Genomic DNA, 25,246 nt, shown 5'->3' with positions numbered 1-25,246 from the left:
TAAGAATTTGTTGGATACATAAAATATGAGAATGAATGAGTCCACAGCTGTTAATTCAACTGAAGGATAATTGTAACAGAAGTGAAAAGTGTGGACTATCACCATGATACTGAAAGCATTGACTTGAACCCATGTTACTTGAAGTATACTAGAATCATTTTCTTAATAATCAGCTTCACAAGTATCCACAAACATAGGAGGAAGAATCTAGCACTACTCAAAGAAGAGAGTAACAACAACAAAATACGATATTAAAACGGACTTTAAAAGAAGATCATCATGTATTACATTGAATAAAGTAATATTATGCAATCAAAGAACCATGAAATGCTATGCTTTCAAAGCTACTTTACAGAGGTTGGGGATGCTGTCTAGTGCTATACAAAGTGCATGCCTGGTGTGTGTTAGACCCTGAGTTCAGTATCCAGCACCTCAGATGTAAGAGCAAAGCTTCATATAAAGCACCAATACAAAACATACAAACAATTAAAAAAAACTTAAGGATGTACAAACCAAAAATTTCTTTTGTATTTTTTAATCTGGCTCCACGAAGCAAGAGACTCTCTGGTCCCAGAGGTCTAAGGGAAAAAGAAACCCAAAAGGCACTAAATATATTAAATTTTCAATTAAATTAAAAGGCATCTTCAGTCAGAGGTACTTAACCTATAGTTACAACAGTTTCCATATAAAATAAAAATCCCAGCTACTATAATACTTCCTAGGCTAATAGTGCTAGTTACTTTAACAACCAACATTTGCTTTGGCATTTCAGTCATTTTAAAATTAATGGTAGGACTAAAGAGATAGCTCAGCAGTTAAGAGAGCTGGCTGTTTTTGCCAAGGACCTTGGTTTGATTCCCAGCACTGACAAGGCAGCTCACAACCATCTGTAACTCCAGTTCCAAGGGCTCCCACATCCACTTCTGACCTTAGGCACTAGGCACTTAAGTGGTGCTCAGATACACGCTGGCAAAACAGCCATACACAAAAAAATAAAAAAATTTAAATTAAAGCTTGTGACTTTAAAAGAAAATTATACATTTAAATAAAGTCACAAAGCCATCAATGTCAAAAAATTTAAACACAAAATAAAGTTAAAATTTAGCAGAAGACAAAATTTAAATTTTGTTAGCAAAATTAACCATCAGTTTTAGAAAGGAAAATACAGAATTGAAATGCAGCGCAAACATAAAATTATCATTAGAGCTGCACAATGTAAGTGCATGAGTTCTGCATAATTAAAATTATGTTAGATTATAAAACGTAATGTATAAAATGTTGGTGTTTTATAGGCAAGCTCACAAAACACCAGCTGACTACTTGTACTGCACAGTTCTCAGGTACAGACCTTCTTGCCATTTGAATTTCTCTCCATAAAGAAGATATAAAATGACAAGGAATAACTACAAAGGAAATTTTTTTTAATGATAGCAAGATGATTAAGAGTTTGTCATGGATAAGTTAAAAGGTCTTTATTTTGTTGAGAGTCCTTAAGCTTTTCTGAAACATACAACAACTATTTATTCAAATCAAACAAAACCTGAATCATTTATGAAAATATCAGCAAACCCAAATACCATGGGGAAAAAAATTCACTGAACCAGGAAGGCCAGGCATTTGGGACATGTTTACCAATTCTGTTTACTACAGAGCCCTTTTTGGTGAGTACTCATATCTGCTATCCCAGAACTGGTGTGGCGGCTAACTACTCAGCAGCTACAAAATACCTGTTGGACTGAAAATATTTTCATCACTAAAAGAACCACGTGCCATTCAATATTCCCTTCCTATTCTTTTCTATTCCCTATCATGGTATTGGTTCTAACAATGAAAATAAATGACACCAGGACAGCTTCCAAATAAAAGACAATTCAACAGTTAACTGCAGCTGCTTCAGTAAAGAACACAGTTTCTTTCAGCCACACAGGAGTGGGTGTTCCAAAGTGTTACGTTCCTTTACCAGACACAATACTTTAGAACACAATTCAGACGGTGTATTCACAAAATTTTCACTATTTCCATACAGAAATAAAAATAAAACTTAGTCACAGTTATTCATCAGGGATCATATGTGTGTGTGTGTGTGTGTGTGTGTGTGTGTGTGTGTTATTAAAGTTTATTGAAGGTGCTTCTATGATGTTCATTAAAACATGAATCAGTACTGATACTTGACATTTTGATGGCGTATCTTGATGATCTAACTTTAAAATGCTCAACTCTTTCTGCTACTGACTTATTTCATGTAGCCAATACACAATGAATGTGTCCCTAGAAAAGAGTTGGCAAAGTCAGATTTTAACAGCTGATTCCAAGATTGATTTTAAGTTAAGCCTTCAGGTCATAAGTAAAAATGTAATCTCATCCTATTAACAAATCTTTAAACTGACTCAAAGCCTCTTATTTAGATGCCAAATTATGTTGGAAAACAGATCAAAACAATCAATCAGCCAAAAAACCAAACAGAAGAATGAGTACAACAGTTCCGAATTGGTCATTAAATAGTTTAGCTTGTACTCAGTAACAGTGAAATAAAGCCAACCATGGGGATTTACACTTGCTAAACATTATGTAAAACATGCATCTTTTTAAAAACTTTTTTGTAGTAGGAGGACTGAACCCTGGACTTCACACATGGTACACTTGCTGGACCACAAACTGAACCCCACCTCACTTGCCTTTGAGGGCTATGACTTAAAAAGCATCTGAATTAAATCAGCAGTGTTTCATTTAAAAGTTTCTACCAAGGACTAACAAAAAATACAAATATATAAACCTAAGTAATTACTTTTATGTCATTACATGGAGTGTTTCATCTTGACTTGTTGCTGCTAAAACCTACTAGCTGATGACATGTTGTTTTATGGTTCCTATGATATGCTGTTTACTTACTTAATCCCCTTTGACTCTTGGTCCCTCTACCAGTTTCCAATTACAATTAGATAATGTGATTTATTCTTACCTTACAATTTCTTCCATTTGTTGAGTTATTATCATTCGTCCCATAAATCTGTAGAAGAATGTATCATATCACAAAAATAGATAACTTATGAAATCAATGGGCAGAATACATTTAGCACTATTAGCCAAATGAAACAAAATCCCTGTGTGCGCATGCTTGCGCAGATTTGTGTTCAGGAGTGCAGCAGATGTCCTCTGGCACTCTAGCACTCTGTCTTATTTCTAAGGCAGGGTTCTTCTTGAGACCTGAAGCTTCCAGTTTTTTAAGGAGGCTACCAGCAACCTTTTATCCTGTCTCTGTTCCCCACAGTACTGAGATTACAGGCACAAGAGGCCACATCAGGCTTGTTGCTTGCACTAGGACACAAATTGAAGTCCTCATCACTGTGTTGCAAGCCATCACTGAGCCATCTCTCCAGCCCCTAATCAACCTTTTATGAAAATTTTATTGTTATTGTTTTGGTGCTGGGGACAAAAGCTAGGTCTTACAGATGCTAGGAAAGCACAAACTAACTGAGCCACAGGTCCAGTATATCTTTTATATATACACAAATAATCCAGTATTAGTGCTACAAAGTATTTTTTTAAAGTTAGACCTTAAATTTTAAAAATTGATTTTTATTGTCACCTCTAATTATTGAAGTAACAAATGAAATCTTTTCAAATTGTCCATGTAAATGTCACATGTCACTATTATTATTAATCTGCTTATCATAACTTATAAATTACTACATAAAAATACATAGATGACTTAGCCAATAACAATGTTTATATATTTTACCACAATTTACTAAATAAAGTTCCCTGTGACCTACAGATCACTGAAACTAGAGCAAATATTTATTTTATTCATTCAACAAATATTCAACGAGCAATTACTATGTAGTGGAGGTAAAGTAGCAAGCTCGAGCCTGTAGTAAAATCCTGAGCTTTTTAACTTTATAATGTTTGGTGGCTAAAATCTAGGGTGAATGACCTCTTCTCATAATGGATTCCACAGTCTAGATTTTCAGCTCCAGTTTCCACAACTGAAAATAGCATAAGTATACAGTTAATTAAAGAGAACAGCTACCTTACAGTCAAAAGCAAATTCTGGACAAAGCTTCAAGTTAATCATTAGGTAAAGAGATTTCTAAAAAAAAAATTTATTTATTATTTTTGTGTTTTATATATATGTATGTGTGTGTGTGTGTGTGTGTGTGTGTGTGTGTGTGTGTGTGTGTGTTTTGCCTGCACATATGTCTACATACCACATACATGCATGCATGCCTGATGCCCATGGAGTAGATAAATTTCAGCATTCCCTTACAAATGTCCCCTACTGCCCTTCTCATTCCAGGCCCAAATCTTTTATCTGATGAAGAATTTGACTTCATATTTCTTTCTGATTTCTCATTTTTACTTCCATCAGGTCTTTATATCAGGGAGTGATGTTTTTATTCTCCTTGTTCCAGAGAAGTTTATGTATCCTGATTCCAGCCTAGACTTTAAATTTAGATCCAATTCATCTGGTGTTTCCCTGAACACCTTTAAGAAATTATATCTGATCCAGTTTTTCGTTTTTGTTCCCAAGCTAAGTCCAGAAAGGACTTTGCTTTCTTTTTCCTTATGCTGTTAACCTTGATTCCGGCATTCCAGTATGTGTTAAGGCCAGCCCTACATTGCACCAACCCTTCTTGCAGTCTCTTATCCTGTCTTCACTTCTTCTTTTCCCCAAAGTATAAACAACTGTATCATTCTTACTTTCTGATCAGAAATATGAGCTATACACTAGCACACATATACATATTTTACAAACTGATTCAGATAAAATAAGCTGGCAAAGAGGAAGTAACAGCTCTGTTGATTAGGTTTTTATCATATGGAACAAGCTAGAGTCATCTGGGAAAAGATAACCTCAACTGGGAAAAATGCCTCTAGGCAAATCTATGGAGCATTTTCTAGATTACAAATTCATGTGGGAGGGCCAAGGCCACTGTGGGCAGGTGGTACTTGTCTGAATAAAAAAGCAAACTGGGAAAGTCATGGGGAGCAAGTCAATAAACACTGTTCTTCATGGTCTCTGCTCCAATTTCTGCCTCCAGGTTCCTGCTCTGACTTCCCTTCATGATGGACTATAACTGTAAGATGAAATAAACACTTTCCTCTCCAAGTTGCTTTTGGTTATGTGTTTATTAGAGCAACAAAGAAATAAACTAAGTCAACAATCATTAGGAATCTCACTATTTAATACTGTTAATGTTTGGGAGTATATATGCATTCTAGGCTTTACATATACACATTTGAGCTCTTATCTTAAAACCCAAAACAGGGTCATGACGTAAGTGTTGGTGGTAACATTTTCCTCTCAACTTAATATGTCCTATCTAAAATATTTACAGGGCTGAGAAGATGGCTTAGTCAGTAGAGTTTGCTATCAAGCATGAGAATCAAGCTTGATTCTTAGTACCTAAATAAAAGTTGGGTGCAGCAGTGCACACCTCTAACTAAGCCCAATGCTGATGAGACAGGGACAGGCAGAACCCAGAAGCTCATTGGCCAGCCAGCCAGCCTTGCCCAATCTATGAACTCCAAGTTAGTAAGAGATTCTATCTCAAGAAATCAGGTGGAAAATGATAGAGAAACATTGCACATTGATTTTTGGTCTCTACAGGCATGTGCACACAGGTGCACACACCGACATGAACACATACATAAGCGCTTTCTCTCGCTCTCTCTCTCTCTCTCACACACACACACACAATCTAATATAAAAAATTTAATTAGTATCTTTTGCTTAGAATTTTATCAAATTCTGCTTTCTGTTTCTCACGTTAGCTGAAGGTATTAGAAATATTATTACCAAATCAGGTAAGAGTTTCATTTTAAGGGCCAACAAGATGTCTCATGAATAAAGGCACTTGCTGCCAAGTTTGATAACCTGAGTTCCCCAAGACTCACATATTAGAAGGAGAAAACAGACCCCTGAAAGTAATCCTCTAACCTTCATATAGACACAGTGGCATGCACATGCCTAAACACATATGCACATGCACACAAAATAAATAATAAAATTTTTAAAGAATTATTTTAATGTTCATGATTACAAAAACAAGTTCTTGTTAAGAGTAGCTGAGCTATCAGAATTTTTTATATAAAATTAATAAGTTTAATAAAAATTTTATTTTTATTAAATAAAAATTTAATAAAATTCTATTAGAAATTTACTTCTAATAGAAACTGTAAATGAAGATGAGTTCACCAAATAATACACCATACCTGTATAAGTCTGCTTCTGGCTGCTGGCATTCTATCACAGCTGTGAGACTATCCAAGTTGGCAACTGTTTGTAATACTGCTGTTTCTGGAACTGACACATGCGTCTGAAAAAAAAAATTGAAAAGGGATTAATGTGTACCTAGATATGACCTCAGATCTCAGCTGCTTCGATGTCTTCTAGATGAAATTATGGCACACTAGACTACAGATCACTCTGCTAAGACAGCAGAGGAGAGACAATTAGAAATAGGCAGGACAGACGAATTGCTGCATTTACCTGTCTATGGAGTCCATTAGCAATCACAATTGTCTAAAGATTCATTACATCCTATTTAGTAGGAGAAATGTGGATTTTCACCCCTTATTATACTCTGAAAATTGGGCAAATTTATAATTGTTTCTTGACTAAAAAGACATTAAGCTGGACATGGTGGTCCATATCTATAATATTTTGAATTTAGTATTTAGTATTGTCAGAAGTTTGAGGCCAGCCTGGGTTTAAAAAAAAAAAAAAAAAAAAGAAAGAAAAAACAAGCATCAAAATTATTAAAAGATTTTGTTTCCTAAAACATTTTCCATTTCTACTTTCAACATGAACAAAGGCAGGGTGAGATGCCCTTAAACACACAATAATACTTTTTACTTCATAACTTTTAAAATTTTAAAATTTACTTGCACACATGTTTATGCATGTCTGTGTGTCCGTCTGTGCAGATGAGTATGCGGATGTCAGACGTGCATGTGTGTATGGAGCCGAGAGTTGACGAGGGGTCTTCTTCAATCTCTCCACCTTTCTCATTGAGATGGGGTCTCTCACTGAACATAAAGCTTATCATTTTGGTCAGACTGGCTATCGAGCTCTAGGGATCCCTATCTAAACCTCCCTAGCGCTGGATTACAAGCAGGTGCTGTTGTGCCTGGCTTTTTATTGAGGAGATGCTAGGATCCAAACTCAGATGCTCGTATTGTGTAACAAGTACTCTACCAACACAGCCATTGTCTCAAACCAACAACTTCTGTAATTTTTAAAAGTTTTAATAACTTTAAAAAAAGTAAAAAAACCAGAACCCACTTCATCAGGACAAATTTAATCACTTCCCCAATAGGAAAAATTATAATCATGAAGCGTTATATTCACCCAGAGTAATATCAAAACATACACATGAACAAACCTTCAGGTTCGTCTCTCCATCCAAACTAGCTGTTGTCACATGACACGAACCATCAAGGCGATCTGAGGACAGAAGCACCAAATCTGCAGGGAAAATTTCATCTTTGGCTACACGGACAATATCACCCACCTAGAAGAAATTAGGAGAAAAGTGATGAGACACATTGCTGTGGGATGTTCTGTATGGCAAATGTGTTGCTCTGATTGGTTAGTAAATAAAACACTGATTGGCCAGTAGTCAGGCAGGAGGAAGTATAGGCAGGACAAGGAGGAGAATAAAGCTGGGAAGTGGAAGGCTGAGAGAGAGACACTGCCAGCCACCGCCATGACAAACAGCATGTGAAGATGCTGGTAAGCCACGAGCCGTGTGGCAAGGTATAGATTTATAGAAATGGATTAATTTAAGCTGTAAGAACAGTTAGCTAGAAGCCTGCCACAGCCATACAGTTTGTAACCAATATAAGTCTCTGTGTTTACTTGGTCGGGTCTGAGCAGCTGTGGGACTGGCAGGTGAGAGAGATTTTTCCTAACTGTGGGCCAGGCAGGAAAACTCTAGCTACAACACATTGTGAAGGGCAAGGATTTGTTTTCATTCTGTTCTAGATAGGTGGCTTATCACAATATTTTACTTTGTATGTATGCTTTACAATGTAGATGAACTCAGGAGCTCGAGTATGGGAAGCAAGTACTCTTGCCACTGAGCCACTGAGATAGATACACACACACACACACACACACACACACACACACACAGACAGAGGATTTATAATATATAAAAAATGTACAGAGAAAATTAAGACTAAAACTATAACACCAAAATACAATTTTATATAACTTTCCATATACATACCCGAATGTTTTTTGATCTAGTTTTTACAAGGCCACCACTTCTAACAACATAAACGGGAGCTCCGTTTACTTCATTATCTGAGTTATGACGTAACCAGTCTTCATAACCCTATAAATAAAGAAGAAAAATTAACCTATCAGAATACTTTTGAAGATACTTTATCGCATGAGAAAACAAATGCACACACACACACACACACACACACACACACACACACACACACACACACACACACTTACTTCCCTGGAACATTCACCAGAATTCTATTAGGGCACTTAGATGCCTACAAAAAACTAACAATTCTGACATTCATTCTTTCCAGAAACATTGTCTCTGTTTCCATTACATACAGGGTCCCGGTATTCTGAGCTCCTGACCTTTCCTTGTTTTCTTGCAAAGGTTTCTTCTGTCACCTTTTTGAGTCCTTTCTACATACTTCACTCTTAGTAGCAAAATTATTCTATTCATTTCTATGTATTCATATAATATAAAATATGCTGGTAATTCTAAAACAGCTTTTCTCCAGCTCATATCTCTTCTGCATTCCAAAAGTGAATATTTAACTGCATTATTAATATCTCTACCTGAGATCTCATAAATATCGTTTATGATACTCTGACATACATACATACATACATACATACATATTCTAGTCATTTTCACTCTCACCTCTAGAAAGCTTCCTCTCAATAAGACCATTCCTCCTGTGATTTTTGTGTGTGTATGTGTGTGTGACCCACTCAGTTTAATTTTGGTTGCTGGCATGGGCATAAGTATGTCTGTGTGTGTGGCAGGGGTGGTAAAAACATTTGTCCATAGATAATGTCACCTTCACCTCTTCAAGGGAACTTCTCTTAACAACAGAGACCACTACAGAAAACCAAAATCAGATCTATAAAATCCCAACAGATCTATAAAACATCCATATACCTATTGCTCAGGGAACATTGTAGAAGAGGAGGCAGAGACAGTGTAAGAGCCAGACTCAGGGAATTTGCTTGAGATTGTGTCTGCTAAGCCACATCAGAAGCTACACCCATGAAGTCTCACCAACACAACTGCCCAAACATAAGCTGAACAAGGAGGACACCAACGAACATGCCAAACAGCATGGGGGAAAGCCCATGAGGTTTCAACCCTACACAAAGAACTATAGGCAAGTGTCTAAAGCTAGGAGCAGGAAAAGCACACCAATTAGTTGTCCAGTGCCAAAACATACAAACAAGTAACATTACATGGACTCACTAGGTTATATTTAGAAACATATATGTATATATAAATATACATATGCATGTAATAACAATTGATGAAAAAGAGACCATGAATTTGAAGGAGAATAGGGATGTATATATGTAGTTAAAATATAATCTTTAGGAAAATGGAGGAAGAAAAAGAGAAAGGAAGGAAAGAAGAGAGAGAGAGAGAGAGAGAGAGAGAGAGAGAGAGAGAGAGAGAGAGAGAGAGACTGAGACTCTTTCTCTCAGTACTCATTAACTCATAGTTCTTTAGTGAGGGGTGGGGCTCATAAACATCTTAAGCATATTCAGAGCTGATTTTAGGATGCTATTGCTAAAGTCCATATTGACAAATGTCATGGCTAACCATGCCAAAAGTCCAGGATGACTGTCATGACTTCTACATTTTCCTAAAATTATTCAATCATTAAATGAATTTCATGTACAAATGATGTTTTAATCACTCAGCATTGTTGCAGGCAACAAACAGAAACAAAACAAAAATCCAACAAAACTTCAAAACTGAGGTTGATTTCTTTTCCTTTCTTAAAATATAGACCACAAAATTATAATTTAAAACACAAAACTTTTTAAGCCCTGCCATAATATGATAAGCAGAAAATTCCACATCTGACCTCACATGCAAAACATTATTTTATATATAAAAATATTAAAAGTTTTGCATCAAATTATCTTCAGGGTAAGTACATAAAGCATTGTAGGGGAACCACCTAAACATGGCAGCTATTGCTAAGGCTGTTGGTTGCTCTCCACAAACTGATGGTAAAGCCCTACTGCTGGAGACAAAACTCATGGCATTGAATACAAAGAAGTAGAGTTGGTGCCTAACTAGAAACCTCATTCCTACTGACTAGAGTTTATGGTACTTGAAGATATTGCATACTACCTGAGGGGAAGGTAATCATCAATACTGCCCAGTTACAAACTCTAAGACATACAACAGAGACCTGCCTACAAATAGACTGGTACAATACGGCATCAATGTTATAGGAGTAACCAACAACTTTCTGATTGGATTTAAGGCACACTCCTTGAAGTGGAACCTATACCCCACACTGCTAAAGTAGCCAAGAACCTGAGACTAGATAGGTCATGAGCCTCGAGGAAAATCTAATACCATTATTCTGGTAAATGAACATAGCAATAAAATGATTCCTAATGACATACTGCTATACCCATAGATCAGTGACTTGCTCAGCCTTCATCAGAGAAGTTTCTTCTGGCAGTAAATGGGAACCAACACAGACACCCACAAGTGGACAATGTGCAAAGCATGAAAGTCTGTGCAGCACTAAGTCCTAAATGGGATGTCATCATCAAAGCCCTCGTCAAGACTCAGGGAGCTATGCATCAGAGCAGGCAGAAAGATTGTAAGAGCTGGAGGTGATAAACCAAAATATTGATAATTGTTTTTTTAAAAGACTATTTTTTTTTGAGAAAACATTTTGGGAAAGCACTCTAAGACATCTAAATTATATTGGTCCAATTGAAGTTGCAATATGTCAATTTTAGAAAAAGCTGAGATCATTTCTGAGGCTATAAAAAAAGTTTACTTCCTTTCATAGTCAGATAACTAATAGCAAAGCAGTAACAATAAATGCATTATCCTTTTAATGTAAGTTCATAAATTCTAATTCATTTTGCATTTTATTGCTAGATTCATCTCAATTCATTGTTTTAGTTGAGTAGCCTACTTAAACCATTTCATTGGCTCTCAATGCTTACAGCAATTATCTTTCAGTTACCTTAATTATTATCACCATTTCAAATATCATCTTAGCACTGTGTATGTCTTCCACAGACTAAAGACACTGACATTTGATGAGAATTCCCTGAATAGTTTTAAACAGAAGGGCAGCATGACCCAATGTTGAGATCAATTCAGCTGCTGTATAAAAACAGGGAGGCTAAGAGTAAAAGAGAACACCACAATGGTCTAAGCAAGGGATGCTGGTTACTTAGACAAATTAGGTCCATCTTAAAGGCAGAGATAGAGTCAAAGAACTATAGTACCATTAATAAGCTAGGGAACAGCAGAAGCAGCATGGCTTCACAGGGGGAAACACCACGAGTTCTATATAAGATTCTTGTAAGGTGTTCAAATGTACAAATGAGTGTGTGCATGTGTTTAAATGGTTCAAATAGTTTTAGAATGTAAATTTGAGAACAGCAGCATAGAGACTGACCAGAAACCACCTAGTGAAAATATAGAAGACAGGCCCAAAGAACAAATACATATTACTCTGATGAAATAAAGGACACTTGTAAACCTATAAATATGTAACTATATGGAGTGATTCAGATGCTTACTAGATTACACAAACAGATCCTAGTCTCCAATAGAAGAGAGAAGAAAGGGAAATCAAGTTTGGTGAGAGCCAAGACTACTATTCTGCCACACTAGTTATATAACGTAATTAATAATCTATAGGCCCTTCTTATCCTTTATCTTTAAACAAAAATAAAGTAGGGTTGGTGGAATGACTCAAGAGGTAAAGGCACCTGCTACTAAGCCTGATAACTTAAGTTCAATACCTGATCTACGTGGTAGAAGAAAGAATTGACTCCCATGAGTTGTCCTCTGACTTTCACCAGCAAATTTCACACACACACACACACACACACACACACACACACACACACACACACCGTAATTAATTTTAATATAAATAGAGAAAAAAGTAAAGGTAATTAAGTAATACACTTCATCTCAGAACTGCAATTTCTCCATCAATTAACATATTATCCTTACATATTATAAAACAGAGGATTTTAATATTATTTAGGTAATAAAAGGCAATGATCTCTGTCTGTCTAGTGGAAGGAATCATCTCTGTACCACTGAGACCTTGACTAGATGTTCTGAGAAGTGGTAGCAATATCTATTTGACATTTTAAAGGATTTATTTCTTAATTAGCATGCTGATCTAATATTCGATTTTTCTTTTCCTAAATCTCAACGTCAACTTATAATCTGGCTGAAATTATTTCCATTAGGGTACTAGCACACACAAAAAATAACTATCAAGGAAAACTGTAAAGTTTAGGGAAGTTCATGCCAAAAGCAAATGCTCCATTCTATAAACTTACTTCTTTGAACCATATTTCTTTTTAAACATCACTAAAATTACAAAAAAAAAAAATGATTATACTAATTTACTTCAAAAACTAGCCTGTACATGTATTTATTTTTAGATTGATTCCTATGTCAAGACAATAACATATATATATGCACACACAAATATGTATATATATAATTTTTTTGTTTTTCAAGACAAAGTTTCTCTGTGTAGCTTTTGGAGCCTATCATGGAACTTGCTCTGCAGATCAGGCTGGCCTCAATCCACCTGCCTCTGCCTCCCGAGTGCTGGGATTAAAGGCATGTGCCACTACCACCCAGCGACAATAATATGTTTTAAATACTGAAATCATTCATGAGTCATAAGGTACCTGAAATATAATTTGTTGTGTATCAAATCAATCTACTGCTTTGTTATGTAAATTGTTTTCACAATAATGTTAATTTGGAGTAGAAATATTTAAGATTTTTGAATAAATTTTGGAAGAACTAAGGCAGGAAGTATTACATACCTGTTTTATGGCGGTTACTGTTATCACAAAGAATAATGGAAGTCCACTGGTAATTGGACTGGTAGGTGTATCGATCATGAGCTAGATTTAAAGAAAGAATGAAGAGTATTACATAGTTATATTACATGCTATATTAATACCTAAAATTTCATGCTATTGTACAATGTACATAGTTTAGTTCACAACTTCGCTTTCCTGACTACTTCAGAGGCTTGGTAGAGCCTTTCAATTGTACACTCTGGTATTCTGCTACACTGAACTCAGCTACTCTGTTTTATTGTTGTTTTGTTTTTGGAGACAGGATTTTGCTACAAATGCTCCTGCAAAACAAAACCTTCTCCTGATCCCCTTGTCTTTGCTGCTCAAGTGCTGGGATTATAAGCATGTGTAGGCACCACTATGTGAGGGCACTTTGCTTTAACAGTTCCTAAATTCTTCAATATTCAAGTAGAGCCACACTGGGGCTTATCTCATTTCACATTTCTTTGTACATCCTACAAAATGCGAAAAGTCTGTTAGCAATTTTAACCTAGGATTTAGGAGAAATTGAACCCCAGAGAAAGAGAACTAGGAATGGAAAATGGAAAATGATTTTTCTTACAAGTGATTTGTTATACCCAAAAGAATCAGAGGAAGAGAGCTAGGAAAATGGTGCTGCAAGTATGATGTAAATCATGTAACTCAAGTTTCTACAATTGCTGAAGAAGTACTTGCCGTAATTACATAGGTTAGTAAGTATTGAAATTTTCCCAGGGGCCTGCCCTGAGAAAATTCCTCCCAGGGTCCTAAGGAAGATGCTATTCTGAGGGAAAAGAATCTAAGTACACTGGGCTCTTTTGTCTGTCCTCTTTATTTCTCTAAGACAAAATTCTATCTACACAGCTTCAGTTCCGTTCTGACACTCAGTTCCTCTCTGTCCCTTCTTTTTCTGTCTTCTCATAGCCCTAGTAATAACTAAGCTCTTATACTCTCTGACCTCATCCTTATCTTCTGTTCCTCCGTCCTTCATCTTTCCTTCCTCTTCTAAATTTCCCCAATCCCTACTAAACCAAAAACTCTTCCCTGTTCTCCCTTCTCTGGCCACGTGACTCTGCTCTAACCAGGAAATTCTGCCCCAGCCTTCACTGTACCTGGTTATACAAAAAACTCTTTTGTCCTGACAAAAGCTCTGGACAGAAGGCCTGAAGGAAAGGGATGGTCTGAGCTTCATTTGTACAAGAAACAAAGCTATGCATCTACATACCTGCCTGTCTCCTAGGCTCTGTAGGGGTGTTACCTAGTTCAGATCAGCAGTAGGTCTGAGAAGCTTATACTGTTTGCCATTAAGGCCTAGTAGTATATGAGCACACACGAAATTCATAGCAGAAGAGAGCTGATATATTAAAAGCTGAATATAATCAAATATTCCTTGATATCTGACTTTCCATTAGAAGAATTCCTTGACTCTTCTAGGTATAGCTTTATTATATACAGCTGAATCTCTTTAACATATTCTTGTGGCTTGCAGCAAGTAAGAACACAAATCTTATGGTTTATTAATTTCTCTTGACTCTGGATTGGCCAATTAAATTCTATTCTATATACATGCTGATCTTAGCAATTTGACAACTGCATACATGGCTAGCATAGTTTCATATTCCAAGAAAACCACTAGATGCTCTAGTGATATAAAATTAGAAGTTCATTCTCCATTCATGAAGAACTCCTAAAGCTTTAAAAAGATTGAGTAATTTTAACTTTTCTTTTGAAATCCTAGTTCTACTGATAGACCAGCTTAGAGTAAAAACAAATTTTTAATTTAACACTGAAGAAAAATTCTAATGTTTTATCTGAAAATAATAACTGTAAGGAAATGATAATCACTATATTTACAAATTGACTTACACTTGAGCTTCACTTTATATATATACATATATATATGTATATATATATATATATCAATTAGATTAAGAAGCTACTGAACAGTTTATGATAAACTTGTAATTAAGCCCAGAAAAATACTCTTGTGAATACTTAAAAAATTAGAATAATTAATTGACTGTGGTGGCAAACATCTGTAATTCCAGAAGGGTGGACTTAGAGAGTGAGTCCACAGCCAGTCTAGGCTACACAGTAAGACTTGAAGGTACATTGTAAGCATTACAGGTTGGATGGAAAGGTATCCTGGCAGTTGGGATCCAAGGAATACCACAAAGTCACACTGTACAACAAACCTCACACAAGAAATTTGCTGTGTGGAAAAAAAATAGGAGGGTGGCTGCCTCTGCTCAGGCAAGAAACAGTACAGAGCTGAACAGTATACAGGGTTTATATATAGTTTCTTGGGGAGGAGGGTGGAACTTTTCATGGTGGAGTTTTCCAGGGTGGAGACTGGGTCCAGCAGTGAGGGCAGTTAAGAGTGGCCTGTAGGTGGAACCTGGCAGTTGGAGGTCATCAGGGGAGGGCCTGGCCACTAGTGTAGCTTGAGGGGCTTACATTCCCTTCAGAGCTGTAGGTATTCCTTGGCTTCCCACTGCCAAGGATACCTTTCTATTAGAGCTGTAACACACACACACACACACACACACACACACACACACACACACACACAAAGAAGAGAAAGAAGGGAAAGAGGGAAATGTTAAAAAAATAAATTCACCCAGGTGGTGGTGGCGCACGCCTTTAATCCCAGCACTCAGGAGGCAGAGACAGGCGGATCTCTGTGAGTTCAAGGCCAACCTGGTCTGCAGAGCAAGATCCAGGACAGGCACCAAAACTACACAAAGAAACCCTGTCTCGAAAAACAAAACCAAAAAAAAAAACCAAACAAAATTTATAAATTCAAATAAAATTTATTGGGGTGGGGTTTTGCTATGTTGTTGAGTTAGCATCAAACTCCTGGGTACAAGCAATCCTCATCTGCCTCAGCCTCTTGAGTATCTGTGACTATAGACTCATGTGACAAGTAGCAAAAACAAAATTTTAATAAAAAAACACACAAACAGTTATCTTGTATGAAGATTCCACAGGCAGACATGTGCCAATGATGCACTACATATGAACAGCCAAAACATTTATACTCTGAGATAGGCATCTGAAAACTACCTGGCTCAGATTACAGTTATCAGTACTATGGCACACTAGTAAAGAAACAAAATGCAACTGATTTTAAAATTTATAGCCTATGTTTTAGAAATCTAGATTTGATTTGGATAATTTATTAATGAATACAATGGGGGAAGCTGCAGGAGAAAAAAAACAACTAAGAACACAATGTAATTTTACCCTATTGTAAAATATATGCTTAGGCAGCAAGTTTATAAATAATCCATTGAGTGATAAAACTTACCTGAACCAAAAATATAATAAGAAAATAAAAGTTTGCCACTCTTCTGAACTGTTCAAATAAATTTTTTGGAACAAAATTCCATACAGTATACTAGGGAAAAAAAGAAAAGAGAAATCAATAAAAGAATATTTTAAAACAATATATACTACATAGATGCAATTATAAGAAAAGTAAAATTGGATTACTAATCTCTTAGACAAATTAATATAACTTGATGCTCCAGAAACTATCTGGTTTCTAGAATTTAAGACTCTTATGCTACTTTCATTTCTCCCTTTTTATTTATTGGCAGTTTTAATACACTTTTTAAAATGAGATATGAAAACTATTAATTTTGTCATCCAGTTATTAATTTTTTTTAGAAGCTAGATAAAACACCTAAACACTTTAACAATATATTTTGGATTTGGTTACATAAAACTAAAGTAATAAAGACGATTAAGCATTGATAGTAATGCTAAAAATATTAAAAACATTTTATTTTACTGAACTCAGTTACAGAACAAAATAAAATGGCCTGGTTAATTATTTTCTTTTTACATGACCTGGAATGTTAAAGAAATAATTAGACAAGGAGTCACTAGGATAACCATCAAAACAATTTATGAAGGATGCAAAACTGCCACAATGTCCTAAAGGCAAGACAGCTGAGTATAATGGTCAAAAGCACAGATGGATGGGAGCTAAAATCCTGCGGCTCCAAGTTATAACGTTCATTAAATAATCTTAGACTTAATCTCTGTTCCACAGATCCTCCTGTATCTGTCTCCCCAGCAATGGGATTACAGGGGCAACTGAGCTCTACTTTATGTGGGTGCTACAGATCCAAACTCAGGGTCCTCATGCTTTTGGCAAGTCCTTAACTGACTGAATCATCTCACCAGCCGCTTCTGGTTGATCCTAATCGGAGTAAAAGGCAACTGTTCCTACAGGGGTCAGAGTGTCTCCATGGAAATTTTTTGGTCACCTTATTGAATGTACAAAACTTTCTAAGAATTATGCTTACAAAGTCTATGTAGATTATGATACTGACAATATTTTTCCTTCTATAATTTGAAAGTAAACAATTATATAAATTGGCAGTAAGGTAAATGGTTTCAAGATAGTTGCTTTGAAGGGATGGAAAGAAGGTACCACAGTTAAAGAGTGTGCATATTGCTCTTACAGAGGACTCAATTCTCAGCACCCATGTCAGGTGGCTCACAACTGCCTGTAATTCCAGTTCTAAGAAGATCTGAAGCCTCTGGCCTCCCCAGGCACCTGCACTCATATGCCTATGCTCACACAGAGACACACACAAATAATTAATAACAATAAATTATTTTAAAAATTGATGTATAAGAGTCTTTTATATATGTGGACCACCATATGTGCCTGGTACCTGTGGAGTGCAGAAGGCATCAGTTCCCCCAGAACTGGATTACAGACAGTTGAAAACTGTCATGTAGATGCTGAATACTGAATCCAGGTCCCCTACAAGAGCAGTAAGTGCTCTTAACCACTGAGCCCTTTCTCCAGTCCCATAAAAATGAATTTTAAAATTTTCTTTGTCTAGCTCATAAAACAAGGAAAAATGAGAATAGAACTTTCATATACAAAGCAGCTTACAAATGACAAAATATTATTTTCATGTTTTATAAAATACAAACATATTAACAGAATGAGTTAATCAAAATTCTGCATTTATTCTACCATAGAGATGGAAGAGACATACTATTAAATATGAAAATACTTTAAAAAATAATTTATTGGGCTTTAAAGTTATCTTAACTATTATGTAATACTGGTTAAGATAATGGAGTTAATTTCTCTAGGTCATGTATGACTTTATAACTGACCTTCTCCCTCTAAGTTCTAATACTGATAATAAAATTAAATATTTTTCAAGGCAGTTTAAATTTAATATAAGGTAGCTACTATGGTAAGTGAATTAAGATACGTCATTATCAAAGCTAGGCATACTGACACAAACCTTTAGGCTAGCAGTTCTCAACCTGTGGGTTCCAACCCCTTTGGGGTCAAATGACCTTTCACAGGGATCGAATATCAGATATCCTGCATATCAGATATTTACAATATGATTCATAACAGTAGCAAAATTACAGTTATGAAGTAATTTTATGGTTGGGGTCACCACAACCTGAGGAACTGTATTAAGGAGTTGCAGCACTGGGGAGATTGAGAACCACTGCTTTAGACCCAGTACTCAGAGGCAAGCAGATTTCTGTGAGCTGGGGGCCAGCCTGGTCTACACAGTGAGATCCAGGACAGCCAAGGCTACATACAAACACCCTGTCAAAAAAAAAAAAAACAAAAAACCAAACAAACAAAAACTATCATTACATATTTAAACAAGTCAGATACACTAAGATGCTTACAAGTAAAGCAAAGAGATTAAGAACTAAATTTCAACAGTTGCAGTCAAAGATGAGATACATAAATGAACATATAAAACAAAAGGAAACGCAGCAAAGGTCCTGTGCTTTTGTAGACAATGTCTCAGAGAACAACACAGGACTCGAAAAGAGAATAACATCATGCCAGCCTCATTGAAGCTCAAGAGAATAGTGTCAGCAAATACCTATACTCTTAATTGACATGAACTCAGCATCTTTAGATTTTTATATTAAAAGCCACGATGGAAGCAAACAATCCAGCCAAGGTTCAATGGGAAAAGAGTTCACCGAGCTATGAGTCAGCCAGCAATACAGTTAGGAGGTTCCGGAAACAACTGAGATACAACAGTAGGAAAGCAACATAAGGAAACTCTGACTGAAGCTAAAAGGTTTTAAAGAGAGTGCTTATTTCAACACCTACACTTCTGAAACTCTGTTCAAAAACATTAAACCTCAACTGCTGCATAAGAGAAGAGCCATGTAAAAGCACTTAGCACATTTCTGGGACTCTCAGTTTCCAACACCAGCTAAAATGTTTTATGTGGAAGTGTGACGTCCTAGCAGATGAGAATTTTAAATATTAGCGTTTATCAGGACTCAGAGGATCTGATCTGAAAGCCTCCTCCTTAACAAAGACTATAGTACTCCATAATATTGGAGGGAGCTATACAAGTTGCCAACAGAGGGAAGCAACCAGTAGTGCCACCCAGCTGTGATACCTATTAACCACAACAATGCCAGCATGGTAAAATACTACAAGAGGTATATCTTTATCAGTGGTAAATCTATATCAGTGGCCATCATATCTTGGCAGTAATGAACATCTCTCTATTTGGACATAAGGCCCACTGAACAGGAGGGAAATCAAGCCTGGCACTGAAAACCTGGCCAGCTACCCAGGGCTGGAGGGGTCATGGATCTTAGAGGAGAACCTAATACCACCACCACATTACTAAACCAGCCTAATTCCTAACTGTATCCTCAATTCTTCTCTTTGTATCCACAAATAAGTGTAGCTCTCACCCATCATCAAGGAAGCTTCTCTTTGCAATACAGAGATTACTGCAGAAAACCACAGTCAAAATGCAGAGAGCTGATTGTGGGGTTCCAAGTCCCAGTGGCTATATCTATACCACAGTTACCAAGCCTAAGACTCAGGAAGTATCATAGAATAGGGGGTAGAAAGACTGTCAAACCAAAGAACCAGGAAATCAGCTGTAAGACTGTGGCAGGGAAGCATGGCCTAGGATATCTCAACAGTATGGATACCTAAACAAGACCAGAACAAGGAAAAAAAAAAATCAACATGCTAACACAGAAAGAGGAAATCTCAATGGGCCTTACACTTAGACAAAGACAGGTAACTAAGGAAAGCTAAGAGCAGTAGAATTAGTCTTCCCCAGAGGTCAGGCCTGAAGTCACAAACATACAAGCAACATTAAACAGACTCAACAGGTTGTACTTATACATGCAAAAGTAACAAAGAAAAATAGGTTGTAAATTTGAGAGGGAGTGAAGGTTGGGAGTGGAACATGAGGGGTAGGAAATGACTATTTTTAAATACAAAACTTAGACTTTAAAACTATTTTAAAACCTATAAAGCATCCACAGTATAGACAAGAGCTGGGGCACTGCACAGCTGACATCACCACTGTGTCAGCATCATTAGTACATCAGCTACACACAGAAATAATGGGATAGTAGAAGGAAAAGGGCAGGAAAAGGGAACTGTTGAGCTAAGGCGACATCTCAGGGAAGATGAAATCAGTATTCGAGGAAAAGCATTAGTTGTCTTTGGAAGACAAGGGAAGAGCATATAAAGGTGTTTCTTGTGGAGCCCTACAAGCAAGGGCCAGGCTCTAAGTAAGAACTTTATCCTCAGTCTCTCTGATTCACATCCTCATAAATGCACTGTTTAATAAGGGAGTCACTAGTCACATATGGATCTGACATTTAAATTAAAATACTTTTTAAATGTTCAGGTTGTCAGTTGTACCAGCCATATTTCCAAGGCCTCAACAGTCCTATGTGCTATTTTACTGAACACTGCAACTCATTTCTGTCATGAAGGAAAAATGAATTAGACAGCATTGCTCCATAATTCTCTGCTTTAACAAACAACTTCTTCAAAAGGCAAAGGAAAAATTAAAACAAGAAAAAATAAATAAGAATGAAGTAGTACCTTACATTAAATTATTTATGGGAGTCAGGCGGTGGTGGTGCACGCCTTTAATCCCAGCAGAGGCAGGTGGATCTCTGTGAGTTTGAGGCCAGCCTGGTCTACAAAGAGAGTGCAGGGAAGGCACAAAGCTACACAGAGAAACTCTGTCTCAAAAAACAAAACAAAAAATTTATGGGAGACACCAAAAATGAAATAAGGAAGCTTTAAAGTCACATGGAACAGAGTTCAAACTCCAACTAGGCCACTTACAATTTGGGGGAAATTATTCAATTTCCAAGCACTGGAATCAAAGAACTGTGGTAATATAAATATAGCATTTTGTAAACATGATTTAATAGTTATTTCACATAGGCTGCTGCAAAGAGTAAATGACATAGGAGGAGAAACAGGTTCAGCAGACAGCCATCCAGTACAGTCGCAACTGAAGACACTGTTAATTGGTACCAACTAGCAGTCTCTTTTCTTTCATATATCATGTTGGGTGAGATAAATCTATCAACCTTCAGTGTCTTGACTTTTTAAAGGTATAAACGCACACTTGCACACATTCAGCAAATCATTTTTTAAAATGTTCCATATCTACCATCTTGTTTTAGTTATTTGAGACAGGGTATCCCAGGCTGGCTTCAATCTTGCTATGTAGCTAAAGATGACTTTGAACTCAAGAGTGCTGGAATTATAGGTATACATCATAACATTCAGTTTATGTGGTACTAGGGATTGAACTCAGGACTTTGGACACGACAGCAAGCATCCTACCAAATGAGCTACAAATATATCCCCAGCTCTACATCTACAGTGTAATAATAAAATTGTTTATCCTTACCTTAGATGAAATGATCCGGTTATCTATAAATTTCTGAGGTGTATAAAGGCCATTCTGAGGAAATCTGTTGGCTATGTAAATAGTTCTTGTGTCACTTTGATGTGGTGGGTCAAAACCCTAAGACCAAACAACAGAAAAAGAATACTAGTCAACAGGCTAGTTGGTATGATATTTTACTATTGGTTTTATATAACTGATCAGATTACACATATTATTGGCCTTAAACTGCACATAGGATGAATCCATTGAATTAGTACAGTTAAGCCACCAATGCTTTTCTTCAAAGGTGAACAGGTATATTCAGAAATAAATTAAGTCATACCTTCAATAATGAAAAAGTTTACACCTCTCAAATATGCTACAAGAAAAAAACTCAGATATGAGAGCATAGAAGCTTTCTTTACTGAATTCCTTGCTTTTCATTCCTATGAATACCTTGTTTTCTCCTGTGATAGATTCTTACTGAGAGAAATAGAACTATGTCTAGCTAATATGTGACTACCATGCCTGATATAATTTTTTTGCTTATTTTTAACCTCTTCTATACCCAGATCAAAAAGTTTTGCTATCAAAAGGTTTAAGATTCATGTGGCAGATTTATGCCCCCCAATCATTTCTGTGTACCAGTTAACAGGTATGACTTTCTGAAATATAGATAGAAATATGTTTAAAATATTCCTGGAGGAACATACACTCTGCCTTCAAATTCAGAAGACTATCTGTGTTGGTTAGTGTTTTGTTGACTTGGCACAAGCTAGACATAATTGGGAGGAGATAAACTCAACTAAGAAGATGGCTCCATCAGACTGGCCTGTAGATAAGTCTATGTGCTGTGGGATGTTCTGTATGGCAAATGTATTGCTGATTGGTCAATAAATAAATCACTGATTGGCCATTGGCTAGGCAGGAAGTATAGGCGGGACAAGGAGGAGAATAAAGCTGGGAAGTGGAAGGCTGAGTCAGAGAGTCACTGCCAGCCGCCGCCATGACAAACAGCATGTGAAGATGCCGGTAAGCCACGAGCCACGTGGCAAGGTATAGATTTATGGAAATGGATTAATTTAAGCTATAAGAACAGTTAGCAAGAAGCCTGCGACGGCCATACAGTTTGTAAGCAATATAAGTCTCTGTGTTTACTTGGTTGGGTCTGAGTGGCTGTGGGACTGGCAGGTGAGAGAGATTTGTCCTGACTGTGGGCCAGGCAGGAAAACTCTAGCTACATCTATGGGTCATTTTCTTGATAAATGATTGCTGCACCGGGGTGAGAGAGGCATGCAGGGCAAGCCTCAGGGAGTAAATCAGAAAGCACCATTGTAGCTAAAAGTTTTCCTGTGTCCCACCCAGTCCACAGCCTCTCAGACCCAAGTAAACACAGAGGCTTATATTAATTAAAACTGCTCGGCCATCAGCTCAAGCTTACTACCGACTAACTCTTACACTTAAACTCAGCCCATTTCTGTTAATCTATATGTTGCCACGTTTTCCATGGCTTTACCTGTTTGCCATTACATGCTGCTCCCTGGATGGCAGGCTGGCATCTCCTGACTCAGCCTTCCTCTTCCCAGAATTCTCCTTGTCTGCTTATCCCACCTACACTTCCTACCTGGCTATTGGCCAATCAGCGTTTTATTAAACCAATGTACAAAAGCATTATTCCACAGCACACCATTCCTCCATGGCCTCTGACTCAGTTCCTGCCTCTAGCTTCCTGCCATGGCTTCCCTTCATGAATGATGGACTAAGATGAAATAAACCCTTTCCTCTTCAAGTTGCTTTTGGTAATGGTGTCTATCACAGCAACAGAAAGTCAATTAGGACATCATCTCTCCAGATACGGTACTAAAAATAATCTTAGCATAGTAGTCTTAGTTACTTTTCTATAATTGTGATAAAACAGTGTGACCAATGAAGGTAACTTATAAAAGAAAGTATTTAATTTGGAGCTTGCGGTTTTAGAGGGTTAGAGTCCATAATAGCAGAGCAAAAGCATGGTGGCAGGAAAAGCTGAGAGCTTACATCTGGTTCTCTAAGTTGGAGGCAGAAAAAGAAAGAGAGCTCTAACTGGGAATGAAGTGGGCTTTTTAAACTTCAAAGCTGGGCCCCCAGTGACTTACCTGCTCCTCCTAAGCCATACCTCCTACAAACAGTTCTACCAAATGGGGAACAAGACATTAATTATCATTGGCAAGCAACTAGTACATCAACTCCCTTTAAATCTGCATTAAAGAACTTAAAGTTTGGGTGGGTAGGGAGAAGAAGAGGCTCTAGAACAGTGATTCTCAACCCTTTCACAGGAGTCGCCTAAGACCACTGGAAAACACAGATATTTATATTATGATTCGTAACAGTAGCAAAATTGCAGTTATTAAGTAGCAGTGAAAATAAGAAACCAAGATGTGTGGAAGGATTCTGCCTTACAAATGCCAAGACTTATCATATAAATGCTATAATTAAGGTGATACACCAATAGATGAGTGAAACAGGAAAAAAAAAAGCGTGTAGAGGGAATTAAGAATGCCATTCATAACAGAGAAGGCAAATACATACATTAGCCATCAAAGATGGCTCATCCAATAAACTGAGAGATGAAACAAATAACTTTCCAATGGGAAAACACAAATTCCCTTGTTTTATATACAAAAATCAATCCCAGGTATATTGAACTTGAATACTAAAAAACTACATTTTTAAGACAAATTAAAGAAAACAATAATAAAAGTACTCTCTGATTTTAATAGAGGGAAGAAATTGTTAGGTAACAAGGTAGAAATCAAATTTTCTACAAAGAAACTTAAAATTTCTGTTTGAGAAGAACAAGAAAATTAAATACAGGGCAAAGAATGGAAGATATTTATAGCACATATAACAAAGAAATGGCATCCACTATACAAAAGGAACAACGAAAGGAAAAACTACTTACGTTAATCATTTCTAAGATTTATTTTTATTATTTTAAATGATGGAGGGGTGGGGATATATGCACATGAATGCAATTACCTGCAGAGGCCAGAGGAGTTTAATTCCCTGTGAAGCTGGAGTTAAAGTTGTTGTGAGCAACTCAATGTGGTGCTGATGACCAAACACTCTAGTCCTCTGCATGAGCAGTAAGTGGTCTTAATGGTTGATTCTCTGGGTCCCTGATGTTAACCTTTATTGTTAATTTGATGGGATTTAGAATTATAATGAAAATAACGCTCTGTACTATCTAGATTAGGTTAACTGATATAAGAAAACCTACCCTTAATGTGGGCCAGCACATTCCTAGACTGGTGTCCTAGACTGAGTAAAAGGAGAACAGGAGCTGAGCACAAGCAGTATCAGTGCTATTTCCTAAATGCAGATGGGACTAGCTGCCTCAAGCTCCTGTAACTATGACTGCTCTGCCATGATGGACGCAAACCCTTCCTTTCTTAAGTTGCTTTAAGTATTT

General features: G+C 36.8%; 1 protein-coding gene across 6 annotated transcripts in view; it reads right to left on the bottom strand.

The window, feature by feature from the left end:
• Positions 1-25,246, bottom strand: part of Atp11b (ATPase phospholipid transporting 11B (putative)) — a 96,112-nt gene that overhangs the window by 57,478 nt on the left and 13,388 nt on the right. For all 6 annotated transcript variants that reach the window (XR_008216813.1, XM_052732297.1, XM_052732301.1 and 3 more), the window contains exons 2-9: positions 21,817-21,933; positions 16,413-16,502; positions 13,085-13,165; positions 8,238-8,345; positions 7,389-7,517; positions 6,217-6,320; positions 2,960-3,007; positions 514-578 (exon numbers count right to left, since the gene is read on the bottom strand). Coding sequence is in view for 5 of the 6 variants with exons in the window: in XM_052732297.1 (XP_052588257.1) it covers positions 514-578; positions 2,960-3,007; positions 6,217-6,320; positions 7,389-7,517; positions 8,238-8,345; positions 13,085-13,165; positions 16,413-16,502; positions 21,817-21,933 (742 nt within the window). In the remaining variant the exon portion in view is untranslated. The remainder of the gene's footprint in view (positions 1-513; positions 579-2,959; positions 3,008-6,216; positions 6,321-7,388; positions 7,518-8,237; positions 8,346-13,084; positions 13,166-16,412; positions 16,503-21,816; positions 21,934-25,246) is intronic.

The sequence above is a fragment of the Peromyscus californicus genome, unplaced genomic scaffold (genome assembly GCF_007827085.1).
Source record: "Peromyscus californicus insignis strain IS unplaced genomic scaffold, ASM782708v3 Scaffold_9__1_contigs__length_137607984, whole genome shotgun sequence".
Lineage (NCBI taxonomy): Eukaryota > Metazoa > Chordata > Mammalia > Rodentia > Cricetidae > Peromyscus > Peromyscus californicus.
The sequence above is the reverse complement of the archived record's forward strand: the minus strand, read 5'-3'. Positions and strand labels throughout refer to the sequence as shown.